The sequence below is a fragment of the Phodopus roborovskii genome, unplaced genomic scaffold (assembly GCF_943737965.1).
Source record: "Phodopus roborovskii unplaced genomic scaffold, PHOROB, whole genome shotgun sequence".
NCBI classification, from domain to species: domain Eukaryota; kingdom Metazoa; phylum Chordata; class Mammalia; order Rodentia; family Cricetidae; genus Phodopus; species Phodopus roborovskii.
Genome location: NW_026126540.1, coordinates 22,582,294 through 22,599,274, shown reverse-complemented (window position 1 = coordinate 22,599,274; position 16,981 = coordinate 22,582,294). Strand labels below are relative to the sequence as shown.

Here is a 16,981-nt window from a genome sequence, read left to right as displayed (position 1 = left end):
TTTTTACATGAGTTTTCTCCCTCTCAGCTGTTCCAGTTGTTTTTTGTCCTTATTTATCTTTTTTAGATTTATCCATTTTTGTATGTGGGGTGTGTGTGTGTGTGTGTGTGTGTGTGTGTGTGTGTGTGTGTGTGTCTGTGTCTGTGTCTGTGTGTCTGTGCTTGATGCATATGTAGTTCAGAAGAAGGCCTGGAACTGGATTCATGTGTGTTCTGTGCACCTGGGTTCTCTTCAAGAGAAAGAAGTATTGGGGTCTCTATAAGAACAAGTGCTCTTAACCACCAAACCATCTCTCCTGCATACAAGATTTTTTGCCTGCATATATTTAAGTGTACCAAATACGTGCCATTCCTTTGGAGGCCAAAAGATGGGGGCTGGATCCCCAGTAACTGGGGGGGGGTACAGATGGCTGTAAACTATGTGGATGCTGGCAACAGAATCAAGGTCCTCTTTAAGACTGCAAGTACTCTTACTGCTGAGCCAGTTCTCTAGTCCCCTTTTCTAGCTTCTTTTTAAAAAACTGATTAGTCAGGCAGTGGTGGCACACACCTTTAATGCCAGCACTCAGAGGCAGAGGCAGGAAGATCTCTGAGTTTGAGGCCAGCCTGGTTTACAGAGTGAGTTTCAGGACAGCTAGGGCCACACAAAGAAACTATGTCTCAAAAATCAAAAACAAACAAATTGATTGGGACATAAAATTTACTGTGTGTGGGGGGGGGGGCATTTGTACCATAGTTCACGTATGAAGATGTCAGAGGACAATTTACAGGAGCTGGTTTTCTTTTTATTATGTGGAATCTGAGATCACACTTTAAGTTGTTAAGCTTGGTGGCATGTGCTTTTATCCAGTGAACTATCTTGTTCTTCCTTACTTTCCTTGTTTATATGCAAACCTTTCCCTTTTTCTTTTTTATAAATTGAGACTGACTCTGTAATATCCCAGGCTGTCCCTTAACTGACAGAGACTCACCTGCCTCTTCCGAGTTTTGGGTCAAAGGCCAGCTCACTTTGCTCTAATCTGCCAACCAGCTTGACTTCTGCTTTGCTTTGTTCTCTCCCTCTTGCTTTGGCTAGCTTGTACTACTTTTTTTTTTGCCAACACACTCTCAGCTTCCTAAGACTCAGTTACTTGTTTGAAGGTCTTATGTAGCTCAGGCTGGCCTTGATCTCCTGCATCTACCTCCCAACTGATAGAACTGTGGGCCTCAATCTCTCTAGTGGTAGTAATACCAACCTTACCCAACAACAAAATTTTGCCTTTTTTTTTTTTTTTTTTTTTAAAGATTTATTTACTATGTATGTTGTGTTCTGCCTGTAGGCCAAAAGAGGGCACCATATTTCATTACATGATTGTGAGCCCACCATATGGCTGTTGGGAATTGAACTCAGAACCTCTATAAGAGCAGCTAATGCTCTTAACCCCTGAGCCAGAATGTTATTTCTTTCATTATTTTTCCCCAATTAATCAGGTTTAAGCCTAAGGTCTTGTGTAGGTAAGGCATGTGTCAGCCTCTGGAGTATCAGAGAGTAAAAGCTCAGCCACCCAAGAACTGAAATTTTGGCATGAATCATATCCATGACCCACTAAAATAATGTTTTTCTTCTCCTCTTCCTCCTTCTTCTTTTAATTGAGATAGGGACTCATGTAGTAAAGGATGGCTTTAAATTAAAATATTATATAGCTGAGTCTGCCTTGAATTTCTGACTCTCCTATCTCAACTACTGGGATTATAGGCATATATCATAATGCTATGCAAAGAACTGGAACTCCTTGTACTCTAGGGTGGTCTTAAACTCACAGTGAACCTCCTACCTCAGTCTCCAGAGTGCTAGGATCACAAGCCTGGCTCAGAAATCTTTGTCTATCTGAAGGTAATGGAGATTTTTGCCTATGTAGTCAAGTTTTATTATGGTTTTTGAAAGTTCACCGAAACCTATTTCAAGTTAAAATTTCCAAGATCTACAGTCAATGGTCCTCTCTGTTCATAAAGCCATGTAGGTGTTTTGCATTTTTGTTAAAAAGACAGTCATAATGTCAGAATCATTTCTGCAAAGGATGAACTGAAAGGACAGGAGCGGTGGCTCACGCTGCAACCCCAGTACTTCTAAGACAAGATTTCTTTGATTTCTAGTTTAGGCTGCTTTATACAATGATTCTAGGCCAGCCTAGAAAAACAATTAACCAATCCATTCCTAAAAACAAACAACACCCCAACCCCTAATGAATGAAAAGTCAATGTATAGGGTCATCCAGATGGCTCAGTGGGTAAAAGCACTTGCTGCCAGGCCTGATGATTTGAGTTCTATCTCTGGCACCCACAAAGTGGAAAGACATAACTGCCCTTTGACCTCCATCCTGTGCTCTTGCCACACAAACACATAAAATAAGTATAATAAAAATATTTTTAAAGTATATACAGAGTAACAATTTCTGGTCTTTTAAAGTTGTGATTTAGATCATCATGCTTGGAGACATATACCTTTACTCACAAGACAAACTCAAAAGCCCTATTTACAGACTTTCTGTTTCACTAAACCATACTATATGTTTATAATCCTGACAGGAATGAATACTCTTTTCTTAGAGACAGAGTTTCACTACGTAGATCTGGCTGCTTCTGTCTCCCTGTTGTGAGGTTTTGAAACCTAAAAGCCTATCCCCAGTGACATATGTCCTACAACAAGCCCATACCTCCTAACCCTGACAAAATAGTTCCAACAGCCAGGAACCAAACATTCAAGTAGATAGCCTCCAGGGGACGTTCTCATTTAAACTATCTAAAAGGGTGAGAAACTTATGCTCGTCCAATTGGCTATCTTGGCCATCAGACAATTTCCCTCACAGATCTCATGTAGGAAGAATGAAATGGTGAGGGCCCTTGGGTCAGTGAGAGGAGGAACTTGTCTTCACCAATACTGACACAGACGGAACCCTGGAGCCTAGAGGACTGCCTTCTTTTTTTCTTTTTTGAGACAGGGTTTCTCTGTGTGGCCCTGGTTGTCCTGGCACTCACTCTGTAGACTAGGCTGGCCTCAAAGTCACAGAGATCTTTCTGCCTCTGCCTCCCAAATGCTGGGATTAAAGGTATGCACCACCATTGCCTGGCTTAAAAATAATTTTTAAGGTTTATTCATTTTATGTCTGTCTTTACTTGTATGTTTATCTCTATCTTGGGCCTTCTGGCCAGTTGTAGTTATGGTGAAGTGCCACAGGGGTGCTGGGAATCACACTCAGGTTCTCTGCAAGAACAAGTGCTCTTAATCACTGAGCCATTTGCCCAGACTCAGAACTACCTTTTAATGCATATTTCTCATCATCTATTTAAATCTAAATCCCTCTCATGCTAGGACTGAAGCATGGGTCCTCTGCAACAATAGTGCATATTCATAACTGCTGAGCTATTGTTCCAGTATTCTCACATTCCAATTTCTTGAAAGAAAAACTACTGAGTTTTTCCAAGATACATTATCAGTGATACTGAGATGACAAGACCACTTTTGTTTGCTTTACATAAATTCATTAATCTCAACTAACAGATTGGAAACTGAATATCTAGTAAAACAATAGCACTTACCTGTTGAAGTACTCTCAGATGAAGACCTTTTATGGGTAGGGCTACAATTTGTGCTTTCTGATGAGCGCTGAGGTTTATCTGAAGTTGACTGGGAACCTGGGAAGAAAGAAATCATAGGACAATTCAAGACTACATGAAGTGTTTGCTAGATCATGCTATGATAGAACAGTGAATTTTAGCTGCTGTCACTGCCATTCCCTGTAATAATATGACAAGTAGCTCAAATAAGAAGAAAATAAGCACAGGAAAAAACATGCCAGATGTTGCTGATAGAATTTTCCCAGGTCTCATGGAATTTGTATATTAGCAGAGAGAGAGAGAGGAAAAAAAACTAATGGTAGGAAAAAAAATAAATCCTGATTTAGTTTTATAACCCATCACTATCAAATATTTACTGATAAAAATTGATAGTCTAAACTGTCTCTTATTTTTTTTTATTAAAACTCATCATTTAAACCAACAAACGAAGCTTTTCTTTTCTTTTTTTTGGTTTTTTTAGACAGGATTTCTCTGTGTAACAGTCCTAGCTGTCCTGGAACTAGTTAGCTCTGTAGACCAGGCTGACCTCAAACTCACAGAGACCCACCTGTCGCTGCCTCCAAAGTGCTGGGATTAAAGGTGTGTGCCACCAATGCCCACACAAACAAACAAAACTTATAACTGAGAAATAATTGACTTGGGTAAGGCATATCAGACTTAGGTATCTCATTTAATAGACCTCAAATACATCATCTTTTTTTGGTTTGTTTTTTGCTTTTGTTTTTTGAGACAGGGTTTCTCTGTGTAGTCTTGCTTGTCCTGGAACTTGCTCTGTAGACCAGGTTGGTTTTGAACTCAACAGAGATCCACCAGCCCCTGCCTTCTGTGTAATGGGACTAAAGGTGTGTGCCATAATACCAGGTGAAGTCCATCACCTTATCCAATTCGCAAAGTAATTTTCACATTATGAAAGAACTGGTTATAAATTTATTTGTGAAATATATCTTTAATGGTATATGCACATAAGGTTACTTAGTTTATAGGAACAAAAAAAAAAAAAAAAAAAAGTCTTCTAATTTTAGCAAAGCCCCAAAGCAAAGCAGCATAATTTAGTACATCTCTTGCTCAGGAGAAAACAATGATGTTCAGGAAAAATTATCTTCCTACAAAAAATATTCCTGTTTCTAATACTTTCATAATAATCTAAAACACCAACTGTTGAAAATACATACTAAACATCAATTTTGTATTTGCCAAAAGAATTAGAAGCACTCTAAATGACTCACATATACATATACATACATATATATATATGTATGTATATGTATATATATATATATATATACATATATATATATATATATAAATAAAATTGGAGGCACAAAAGAATCCAGAGGCTTGAAGAGGAGACTATCTGGAACTACCTTTAGGATTTACTTCTCTAATGTTGACAGGAGTTAATCTCTGAAGGACAGGAACAGAAGAAATGAATGGAGCTAAGTTTCTATGATTTCCCTTTCTCTGGGAGAAAAAGTAGGAACTTGTCTTACATAGTTTCTTAAGTCATACCACTGCAATTATTTTTTCGTAGGCTATTGACAATACTGAGCAGGTAAGATGTGTATGACTCACTATTCAAGAATGAGAAGTCAGATACTGGGAAAATTCATGTTGTAACACCCTACTTCTAAAACACATTGCTGACTGATGTTAGATCTACTCAAGAACAAAGACAGTTTAGTCTTGAATTCCAAAGAGGTATAAAAAAGGATTTTGAAAAATAACAGTATGGTAAATCCCCATGGTGTGTGGCTCGGATATTCTACTACAGAGCTAAACAGTATGATAAAAAAGAATTAAAAAGCAAGGGATCAATGACGATTAAGTATTAATACAGAAAACTTCATATACAGACATGTAGCAAGACAGAAGACAATAGTGGAGAAAAAGCTTGAGATATCACTGAGCTCCACTGTCATTCCTTATGAATGGGCAAACAGTAGATCAAGTGGCAGGAAATAAAGGGAGTTGAAGAGCACTTTCACTAGTTTTCTGTCAGTCATAAACTGACATCACAGGGTATATTTTACATGACTGCTATTTGGTGAGCCTGCAGAGGTGGGAGAAAAGGCACAATGAAGAGCACATGGGCCAATCCTCTGGGAATTAGTTAAGGTGACACATGTCATCATGTGCTACATTTCAGATGACATTTGTGCTGTCTGTTCTTGAGCGCCATCTTCAGTTTCTAGGCTATTTGGTAACTTTCCCCAAAATGTCCTGGTAATCTTCAAGAAAATCTTCATGAAGGCTTCCACTATACCTTTGATCATCAGAATATCCTGAGAATCACCCTGCCTGGCCTCACCCACCTCAGGGTAAAAGAGTGTACAGGCACTTTCTTCAAAGCTCCTTCTTTTGGTGGCATCTGGAGCTGCTGAGGAGGCAGTGGGAGGTGGAATGGGGGTCAGATCCCCGGAGATCATTATTGGCAGCACCTTACAGCAATTCCTGAGAAACTGAAACAATTGAGAAAGAGATGGCTTAGCTCACTTAGCTTCTGAGCCATTTTTCATGTTCTGAAAGTAATGGAGGCCAGCAGCCTATTCTTAGAATTTAATAGAAGATTGCAGTAAAAATTTCATTTTTCAAAGTGTGTTTAAATCCCCTGTTCATAAAGAGTAGAGTTGATTTCTTCTTTCTTTTCTTTCTTTCTTTCCTTCCCTTCTCATTCTTCTTCTAAGATTTATTATTTATTATGTATACAGTGTTCTGTCTGCATGCCAGAAGAGGACACCAGGTCTCATTATTATAGACGGTTGTGAGGTGTCATGTGGGTGCTAGGAGTTGAACCTGGGTCCTCTGGAAGAGCAGTCAGTGCTCTTAACCCGAGGCATCTCTCTAGCCCAAGAAGAGCTGTTCTTATCAATATTGCATATTTAGAGAATAAAGTTGTATCCCTAAGATAGGTTCAAAAACAGTGCTACAGTAAGGATGAGAATACCTGAAAAATACTGCTCAGTGATGTAAAGTAAACAGATGTAAGACTAGAAAGCAATGTTTTAAATTTTGAGCAAGAAGAGAGAACTAACATGTCTATTCCAGGAGAGACCCCAACACATGTATATTTCTAAACACAAGACAAATGAAATGCAGAGTGGAGTGCAGTGTGGTGTTAAGTATGTGGATCATGGACAAAAGCAACTTGGGTTTGACCCTTCAGTCTTTAGCAAATAAATTAAGGATCAGGACCAAAGCAAAGAAACATGCCTAACTCTGGCTTATTAAAGCACCCTATATCATAGCATTGTGTTAATTACCAAAATGGGATAGTAAGATCTGTAATGTCACTTACAGAATTCAGTGTGGCTAATAAATGTTAGTAGCTAATATCGGTAATATTTTTTTCTTGGTGAGAGAATGTCACTGATTGAAACCATGGTTTTGTGGTTCACTGAGGTACAAATTAAACATTACTGTGAAACATATTTTAGATGTTAAATATATAACTAACACATTTAAGTGGTGATTCAATTTTAAATAGAAATTTAAGCAGAAAAGACACTTATACCCAATTAGAGAGCTATAACTGTCTATAGTTATTATTTACCTTAAATGTAAAGTGAATACAATTAAGATGTCCTTCAAAAACAAGTATACTCAGTCAGGTCAGGAATGTACTTCCAAGATAGGATGAAAGACATCTGAAATGGATCTTTTTAATGTACTGACTCTTTCAAGGAACGGGGTGATGATCTAAACCACACCAATAATATCAGATGTACCAACAGAATAAGTGGAAACAGGTGTCCAGCTTCATTTTCAGTTCTTTAACAAATGAACAGACATTTTCTGTATCTACCCCCCCCCTTTTTTTGTTCTTCCAACTCATTGTCATTTTCTAAGTGGAGTTACAACCTTATTATTGTATCTAGCATGGGAGAAACATTACCCAGTTTCACTTGTGGTGAAGTAAGATTTGCCAACAAAGATATGCAAAGACTTCATTCCTCACAGAACAAGTGTTTATATGGATTTAAGTTCAAGAAAATCTGATACTGTCTCAAAAACAATGGATACACACAAGTAGAAATCAGTACGTTTCCATCATTTCTCATTTCAATTTAGAATGAAGATAGAATGAAATAACCAAGAAATATAGATGAAATTCTTCATAGAACTTTCAATTAGAAACACTGCTGTGGTTTCGGTACTCATGGTAGTTTAGAAATTACACATACATATTTAAAGCAGTAATTACACACAAAGCAGAGAAGATATGCTTAAATAGAACTGGACTTTTTGGAGAACCTGCATAGCACTTCCTTAATATACGTTGACAACGGTGTGAATGGGACAATATATAAGGACACTGGCAGTGGGTCCAAGATCTAACACTAATGCACAGACTTAGTGAAACCCATTCTATATGGAGAGATAACTTGCTCAGCTTAGGCACAGGGGTGTGTGTGTGTGGGAGGGAGTGGGGGTGGAGAGGTGCTTTGGTCCTGCCTCAATGAGAAGATGGGACAGACTTAGGAGACTTCCAATGGGAGGACTTACAGTCTCCGTGGAGCAGATGGGAGGAGCGGGGAGTAGAGGGAGTAGAAGGGAAAGAGGGAAGAGGAACTGGGATTGAAATGTAAGAAATGAATTAATTAAAAAAAACTGGAGTTTTTAACATTAAAGGTATGGTGATTCTTAGGAGTCAATTCTTAATGTCTGCTGGTAATAAAGACATTCATGTAAAGATGGCGACAGAGTGCTACTAAGGAGGAAACACAAGGTATCATAAACTTACACATAAAGGGATATAGGAACTAAAAATAAACGTGGATATGTGAAGAAGCCTTGACAGTCATTTTAATTATACAATTTCTGAGTTTCATTGGCCCATTATTTGATAAACTGGACAAGACTTTGAGAAAATATTTGTATCAATGTAGGCAAAAATGGAAAGATGGAATAGATATATATACATAGCAAAAAGAGGGGGGTACAAATGTCAGAAAATTGAAAAGAGTAAAAAAAAAAGAACATAAATGGATTAGAGAAAATAACCTAATTATTTCAATATCCACAGAAATAAGTGAAGACCAAGAAACTTGAGATTGGTTTGTTGTCCCCCCCCCAAAAAAAATCCTGACTAAAGCTACCATAAAAAATGAATACTATTTTCACAGATACTTGGTTGAAAGCAAAGAGTCAAATGGGTAAAGTTAGCAGAATCAGTGGAGAAAACTGGCACTGGTAATAGGTGTTTCTTTATGTAGAAAGGTCACAATCCAGTGAGATGGCTCTAAACAAAAGTGCTTGCTGAACAAGCTTGACAACCTGAGTTGGATTCCTGGAAGTCACTGCAGAGAGAGAAATGACTCTCAAAAGTTGTTGATTAATCTTCATATACATACTAGAGCATGCACACTCTTTTATGGTGGCAAACACGTGTGCATAAGTATGTGAACACAACACACAGAGACATACACTTTCACACTAACTTGAATAAAAATTTTAAAACAAAAAAGAAAAAAGAAAAAAAGAAAAAAAAAAAAAACCGCTGGGCATGGTGGCACACAGCTTTAATTTCAGCATGTGGTAGTCAGAGATAGGTAGATAGGTGAGTTGAGGCCAATCTGGTCTACACAGGAGCTCCAGACCAGCAGGGATATAGAGTGGGATTCTCCTGTCTCAAAAACCAAAACCTGTCAGGTGGTGGCTGGCATTCCTTTAACCCCAGCACTCTCTGGAGGCAGAGGCAGGCAGACCTCTATAATTTTGAGGCCAGTCTGGTCTACAAAGTAAGAACCAGGACAGTCAAGACTACAAAGAGAAACCCTGTCTCATAAAACCAATCCCCACCCTCCCAAAAAAACCTAACACCCATACACCTACCATGAAAACAAAGATTCAACCTAACTACTTCACTGAGGCCTTAACAATTCCAAATTAGAAAATGAATTTTCATGGTGCTAAATATGAATTAGAAAAAAACATACTGACTAGGCATGGCATGATTCCAGCACTCAGGAGGTAGAGGCAGGTTAGCATGGCTTATACAGTAAATTCCACCAGAACTATATAGTGAGACTTGTCTCAAAACAAACAAACAAACAAACAACAACAACAACAAAAAAAAACCCTCCAAAACCCTGAAACTAGTAATCTGGTCATAATATATTTATTTCTTCAGTCTAAATTCATATAAAGGCTTTTTATGAATTAACATACTACAGGTTTTTCATGTACATTTTTTGGAATGCTGATGTTTATAATGTTACAAATATCTTTGGATTAACCACAGAAGAACAGACAAACTTGTGCTAGATTTAAAATGATGCTTACTAGTGAGTTCAAAGATAAGACTTATTTCGAAATAGTCACAAATCACTTCTTCCCAACAAAATTAAAGCATGGCACAAAATTTTAGTTTTACGTGTGTGGTGTACCTATGTGTGTACTTGATCTGCATGTGTGAAGGCACATGTTTGTGTGGGCACATGTGTATATGTGGTCTGACTGAGGCTGATGTTGGGACTGCTCAACTGCTCATCCACCTTAGTAATTGAAGCCAGGTCTCTCAGTCAAATTCAGAGCTTGCTGATACTGATAACTTTGTTTGCCAGCTTGCTCTGGAGAACCCCCATCTCTACCTGCTAAGGGTGGAGTTACAGGCTGGCTGCTAAGTCCACCTCAAATTTATGTGGGTTCTGACATTTTAATTGATGAAGTATTTCCCCAGCCCTACTGCTTGGAGACTTTGATGAAGTATTCATGGTCCTGGATGTAAGTTCTGAATCTATTCCTGAATCTCTTGAACACAACAGTGCTACACGTTTCTTATCAACAAGTTGAAGGAGGGATAAAAACAGAATCTTCAATAAAGACAATTGATTCTGATTATAAGAAATACATTTACAGAAAACAATATATTTAATTTACTACACCAGTTAAATACACTATAGGAGGAAATGATTCAGAATCTGTGCTCATGAGTTCCAGGACAATCAAGGCCCTGTAGACACATACATACATACATACATACATACGTACGTATACACACACACACACACACACACACACACACACACACACACACACCAGAAAAAAAACAAGCAAAGCAAACAAATCAACTAACCCTAAATTAGGTCTGAAGAGACACTTCAGGGATTCAAGAGCACCCTTCGGAGGATCCAGGTTCAATTCCCTACATTTAAACATGGTAGTTCACAACCATCTGAAACTCTTCGTCTTAGTGGATTTGATACCCTCTACCGGCACTGCATGCATGTGATGCAGACATATATGCAGGCAACACACCCATACACATAAATAAAAAAAATGTTAAAAAGAACAAAACACTAAGCAGGGAAGTGGTGGTGTATGCCTTTAATTCCAGCACTCAGGAGGCAGAGGCAGACTGGCTACACAGAGATAAGCTCCAAATCTATACTGAGAAACCCTGTCTCCAAAACCAAAACCAAAAAAAAAAAAAAAACAAACAAACAAAAAAACCCAAAATACTAAATTAGGGGGTGGAGGGATGGCTAAGAGGTTAAGAGCCTTTATTGTTTTCCAGCACTCATGGTCAGGTTACTCACAAATACCTCTAACTCCTATTCCAGGAGATTTGATACCTCTGGCCTCAGATACTCCCATGCACATATCTGTACAAACACAGATGTACAAACACACAATTAAAAGGAAAAACTCACAAAACTTAAGAGTTAGTATAGGTATGAATATATCCTAATCATTAGAGTGCTTGCCTAGCATACAGCAAACACTGGCTCTGCATACCCATGTAATCCCACAAGAATGAGGAGGTGATTATGTCATCCTTGGGTACACAGCCTGGATTGATTGAGACAATCTCAAAACAAAAAAACAGCCAACCAAACATTAAAAAAAAAAAAAAATGCACCTAGATAATAAGTAAATTTTAAAAAGTGTTAAAACATCAAGAAAGGAATGTTTGGATATTCCATGTCAGATACCTGTTCTCACTACTTCATATCTACCTAAAATAGATAATAGAATCAAGTACCAGGATTAGATGAAACCAGGGAGCCTAGTCTGAGTAACTAAGTATATAATGTTAAGACTAATAGGTCTTTCATGATTAGTTCAGAACAACACGTGAATTAGAAAACTGGGTGCCTGTATGTGTGAGTGTGGCCTGCAGAGATGTCATCCTGCAATTGCTTCTCTACCTATTTGTGTACTTTTGTGTATATGGGTGTTTTGTCTGCATATACATTTGCACACCAGAAGAGGGGATCAGATTATGTTTGTGAGCCACCATGAAGGTGCTGGGAATTGAACTCAGGACCTCTGGAGGAGCAGCCACTGCTCTTAACCACTGACCCATCCTTCCCCTCCAGCCCCACAAAGGTTTTTTGGTTTTTCTTTCTCTTCTTTTCTGTGACAGGGTTTCTCTATGTGGCCCTGACTGTCCTGGAACTAACTCTGCAGATGGGGCTAGCTTCAAACTCAGAGATCCACCTGCCTGTGCTGGGGTTGAAGGCAAAATCTACCATCTTCCCTCTCTAGCAAGTTTTGAGACAAGGTTTCAAACTCAACTAGGAGCTTGCTACTGGCTAGGGCATTGAGGCTGTAGATACCAGGTTTGGCCTTTTGTCTTTTTATATGGATATTCATGACCTGAACTTGGGTCCTCATATTCTCAAAGCAAGCACTATGCTCACTGGGCCATTTGCCTAGCTCTAAATTTCTTCTTCATTGGATGATTTAAGTCAAGAAATAAGTCAGCTTGATTCTCCTGGGTTGTTTGCTTTGTTTTGTGTTTTTGAGGATGGTTTCTCTGTGGAGTCTTGGGTGCTCTAGAACTCACTATGTAGGCCAGGCTGGCTTCAAACTCAGAGATCTGCTTGCCTCTGAGTGCTCAAATTTAAGGCATGTGACTCCACATCTAGAGTGATGTTCAGTTTTTCGTTTTTATTTTATGTATACAGGTGTTTTGCCAGTCTTTGTGTGCTTGATGCCCATAGACTCCATAAGAGGGCATCAGAATCTGGGATTAGAGTTACAGATGACTGTGAGCTGCCATGTGGGTGCTGGGAATCAAACCTGAGTCCTCTGGAAAAGTAGGATTCTTAATCTCTAAGCAATTTTCCCAGCCCTGTTCTCATGTTTTGAGTCCTCAACCAACCTACGTGTCTGAAGCTCTAATCTGATTTTATTTATTTTTGCTGAAATTTACAAAATTATAATTCATCAAACATATCATTATAACAAACACAGTAAATTCAATCAATATAAACAGCAAACAACCTTGATTCTCCCCCCCTTAATCAGTTATCAGAAAGATATTAAAGATATTTTGCTTAATAATTTAGTGTGCTTTAAAAAAAAATCAAATCTTTTGTTTGAACAGCTTTTAATACATCCTTTAGCCAAATTCCTCTAATGTTAACATCTTACATAGCTAACACACATTTTTCAAAATTAAGAAATTAACACTGGCATAATATATTAATGCAACTGCAAACTACTGGGAGTTTAGCAAATTTTGAGCATGTAGTTTCCTACTTCAAGGTCTGATCTTGGATATCATGTTGTATTCAGCTGTCATGTCTCTTTTCGTTTCCTCTGATCCGTGATGATTTCTTAACCTTTCCTTGCTTTTTTAAGGTCCTTAATACTTTTCTGTAATACTGGGAAGGTGTTTTGTAGAATGTCATGTACCTTTGCTGTTTTCTGATAACAGTGGGATTATGGGTTTTGGCAAATATACACAGGGATGAAATTCCCTACTTGCTGGATGTCAGGGAATATACAATCACTTTGTTTCATCACACGTTAACCTTACCCTTCATCACTGTGTGTCCATCACCCTATTCTATTCTTTGAATGTAAGTCAGCAGGTGTAATGAATATTCAAGGAGAAGTTCCAGGGCTGGAGAGATAGCTAAGTGGTTAAATGTACTGGCTGTTTTTGCAGAGGACCTAGGTCAGTTAACAATCATTTGTAAGTCCAGTTCCTGAGGGTCATCATCTGGCCTTGGAGGATAAGGGCATAGCATGTGGTTCAGATACCACATCCACATAAACTAATAATAATAAATAAAATTAAAAGAAGTTCCACCCCTTGAAAGGGAAAGATCTACATGTATCACTTCTATTTGCTCTGTACAGAATCTGTGTCCTTTTCTATGTATTTAGACAATCTTTTAGTTCTATCAACATAAACTCCTGGATATTTATTTTAAGGTTATAACCCAATATTATCATTAGTCACTTGAATTGTTCCAGGTCTCATTACTAAAAGCTATTTCAGAATTATAATTTTCCAGGTAATCGACTTTTTTTTAAAAAACTCTCTCTCCTCTCTCTCTCTCTCTCTCTCTCTCTCTCTCTCTCTCTCTCTCTCTCTGTGTGTGTGTGTGTGTGTGTTTAAGTCTGGGGTGGGACATTTCATTAGAGATCACTTTTAAGAGTTTAAAAAACTTTATACTTCAAGAATAAAGACCATCACAAAAGCAACACAAGTTGAGAAAAATTCACAAAGACACAGTACATAAACTAATCAGAACTGGTTGAAAATAGTGAGAAAGCACAATTCAGTTTTTCCTTTTTCTTTTCTTTTCTTTTCTTTTTTTTTTTGAGACAGGGTTTCTCTGTATTATTTTTGAGCCTGTCCTGGAACTAGCTCTGTAGACCAAGCTGACATCAAACTGTGTCACAGAGATCCTCCTGCTTCTGCTAGGATTAAAGGTGTGTGCCATCAGGCCCATAGATTATTTTTTGAGACAGGGTTTCATTATATAACCCTGACTGACCTAGATGACCTGGAGCTTGTTCTGTAGACCAGCTTGATCTCAAACTCAAGAGATCTGCCTGCCTATACTTCTAGGCTAACTGGTATAAAACTTTTCTTATTTATATATTTTTTACTTTTCATTTATTCTTCAGTGTCCAGAAGCTCAACACCTGCTAATAAACAAACAGCCCTCAGACTGACAATGTAATTGTTAAAGACAGGTGTATACTACCTGTCTTTTTCCAGTCCTTCTCCCAGGCTATGATGATCTTTTCCACATTGTTTCTCAATCAGGGTAGTGCTATTATGCAGCCCAGGCTGAACTTAAACTGTAGGTCCTTCTCTCTTGGCCTCTTGGGTGCTTGGGTTATAGGGCTGTGCCACTGTAAATGATTAGTACTTGGCAATCCTGATAATAAACTTAGAAACCTAGAAGGCTGGTAAGGTGGCCTAGCAGGTTACAGTGCTCAATGCCAAGTCTGTTGAGAGTTCAGTCCCTGGAGCCCACATGGTAGAAGGAAAGAACTTACTCTCACAAGTTGTCCTCTGACCCATACACACATTAAGGCCTTTCTATTCCCCTCAGAAAGTCAAGCATGCCACAGCATATGTATGTAAAGTCTATAAGACAATTTCACTTCTCTTCTTCCACTATGTGGGGTTCAGGAATTGAACCAAGGTCATTAGACTTGGCAGCAAGTACCTTACAGTCAGCCCCTTTCCACTTTGTTTCTTCAGACAAGGTCTCTCACTGAACTTGGAGGTCACAGATTGGCTAGATTGCCTGGACAATAAATGCCAGGGACTGGCTAAGGTGTCCTCCAATCCTTTTAGAGGCATATGGCACCACACTTGGCTTTTACAAGGGTATTGGAGATCCATTACTAATTGAGCTATCTCTCTATACCCTTCCCCTAAAGTTTTGACACTGCCCAACCCCAAGCCCGTCTTTGAGACAAGGATGTGTTGTACAGTCTTGCTATTTCTTATATAGCCAAGCATGATTTCAAATTCTCCTGACTTTGCCTTCAAAAGGGGTCACTGGAGCCCCTGGAACAGGAGCCACAGATGTTTGTGAGCTACCATATGGGTGCTGAGCATAGAACTTAGGTTCTCTGTAATAACAAGTGCTCTTAACCACTGAGCCATCTCTTCAGTCCCTATGTCTTTCTAACATTCCTAACCCCCCTGTCCCTGTCCCTGTCCCTGTCTCTGTCTCTCTCTCTCTCTCTCTCACACACACACACACACACAATAATTTGAGACAAGATAGAAAGACAGATAATTAAGGGTGCAGATATTAGGATAAAGCTCGAGGGGAACCTTGGTGGATTCCATGGGAGGTAAGGGTGACCGAGGTGGGGGACAAACATGCCAGGCAGACAGAGCTTAAGTGAGAAGTTTTATTAGAAAGGGAAAGTGGGGGCAGGGGAAGGAAAGAGAAAAGAGGTAAGGAGACACAGCAAGGACAGAATACAAGAGGGAGATAGGAAAAGTTCTGTCTGCCCCAGGGGCAGGGACCATTTGCATCTGCATGCAGACTAGTAGTCATAGGACCCTGGGCTGACCAGAGTACTGCCTGAGTGCATTCTACCAGATGATAGGGGCAGGCCAGCATAATGCCTGAATCCTTATAATGGGGAAAGGGAAAGGAGCCCTTCCACTTAACAGATTTGCAATGGAGACCATATTTCTTTTATATATAGATATTTAATAAGTGTCAAAACAATAATGAATCACGTGGAAGGCCTAAGCCTTCTTTTCTCAGCTTATAAGCCTACAATTTTTAGAAATCTCACAAGAAATTCCACTTATAATAAAAGATATGTCTTAGCCACTTTGTCAAATCCTTGTAACCTACATAAGGTTTTACCTTATTGGATTGGACCCCCCCTCATCCAAGACACCTCTACAGTCACCCACCTATATAAATCTCATGGGGGGGTGGTAAGGCCGATGGAAATGTCTTTAAATACATTAACAAATAATAAAACAGGCCTTTAAAAGGTTTCATAAAGACTACACACACACACACACACACACACACACACACACACACACACACACACACACCAGGCTGGCCTTAAACCACAGACTCCTGTGTTTGGGACTACAGGTACATGCCATACATCTTATCTTCACTTATCTTTTGCAATATAAATCTGTTGTCTCATAAGATAGCAAGAAGGATACATCTGTTTACCATTTTTATTTTTAAAAAATATAATTATTTTTATTTTATGTGTATACATGTTTTGCCTACATGTATGATGCCAAAAAAGTCAGTAAGAACATCATCAGATCTTCCAGAACTAGAGTCACAGACAGTTGTGTGCTAACAAGTGGGTACTGGGAACTAAACCCGAGTCTCCTCCACAAAAGCTGACAGTGCTGCTAATCACTGAGCCATCTCTCCAACTTCCTTAAATCTTCTTTCTATCTCTGCCTCCTTTGTGTAACAACTAATCTCATTGTGTAACTTAATCTCATTACCATTCAACTACATGCCCCAAAGAGGTATCTGGGAACCACTCTAAAAATGCTGCCGCCTCCTTTTTTCTCCTCCGGAATACTAAGTCTTACTCTTAGGACTGGAGAGATGGCTCAGCAGTAAGAAGTTCCTTTCCAGTTCAGGGTGTTCAATATA

The 16,981-nt window shown here is 38.8% G+C and overlaps 1 protein-coding gene across 9 annotated transcripts in view; it reads right to left on the bottom strand.

The window, feature by feature from the left end:
• The window catches only part of Ash1l (ASH1 like histone lysine methyltransferase), a 146,711-nt gene that overhangs the window by 87,602 nt on the left and 42,128 nt on the right, over positions 1-16,981 (bottom strand). For all 9 annotated transcript variants that reach the window (XR_007835411.1, XR_007835410.1, XR_007835412.1 and 6 more), the window contains exon 4: positions 3,576-3,671. Coding sequence is in view for 6 of the 9 variants with exons in the window: in XM_051198831.1 (XP_051054788.1) it covers positions 3,576-3,671 (96 nt within the window). In the remaining 3 variants the exon portion in view is untranslated. The remainder of the gene's footprint in view (positions 1-3,575; positions 3,672-16,981) is intronic.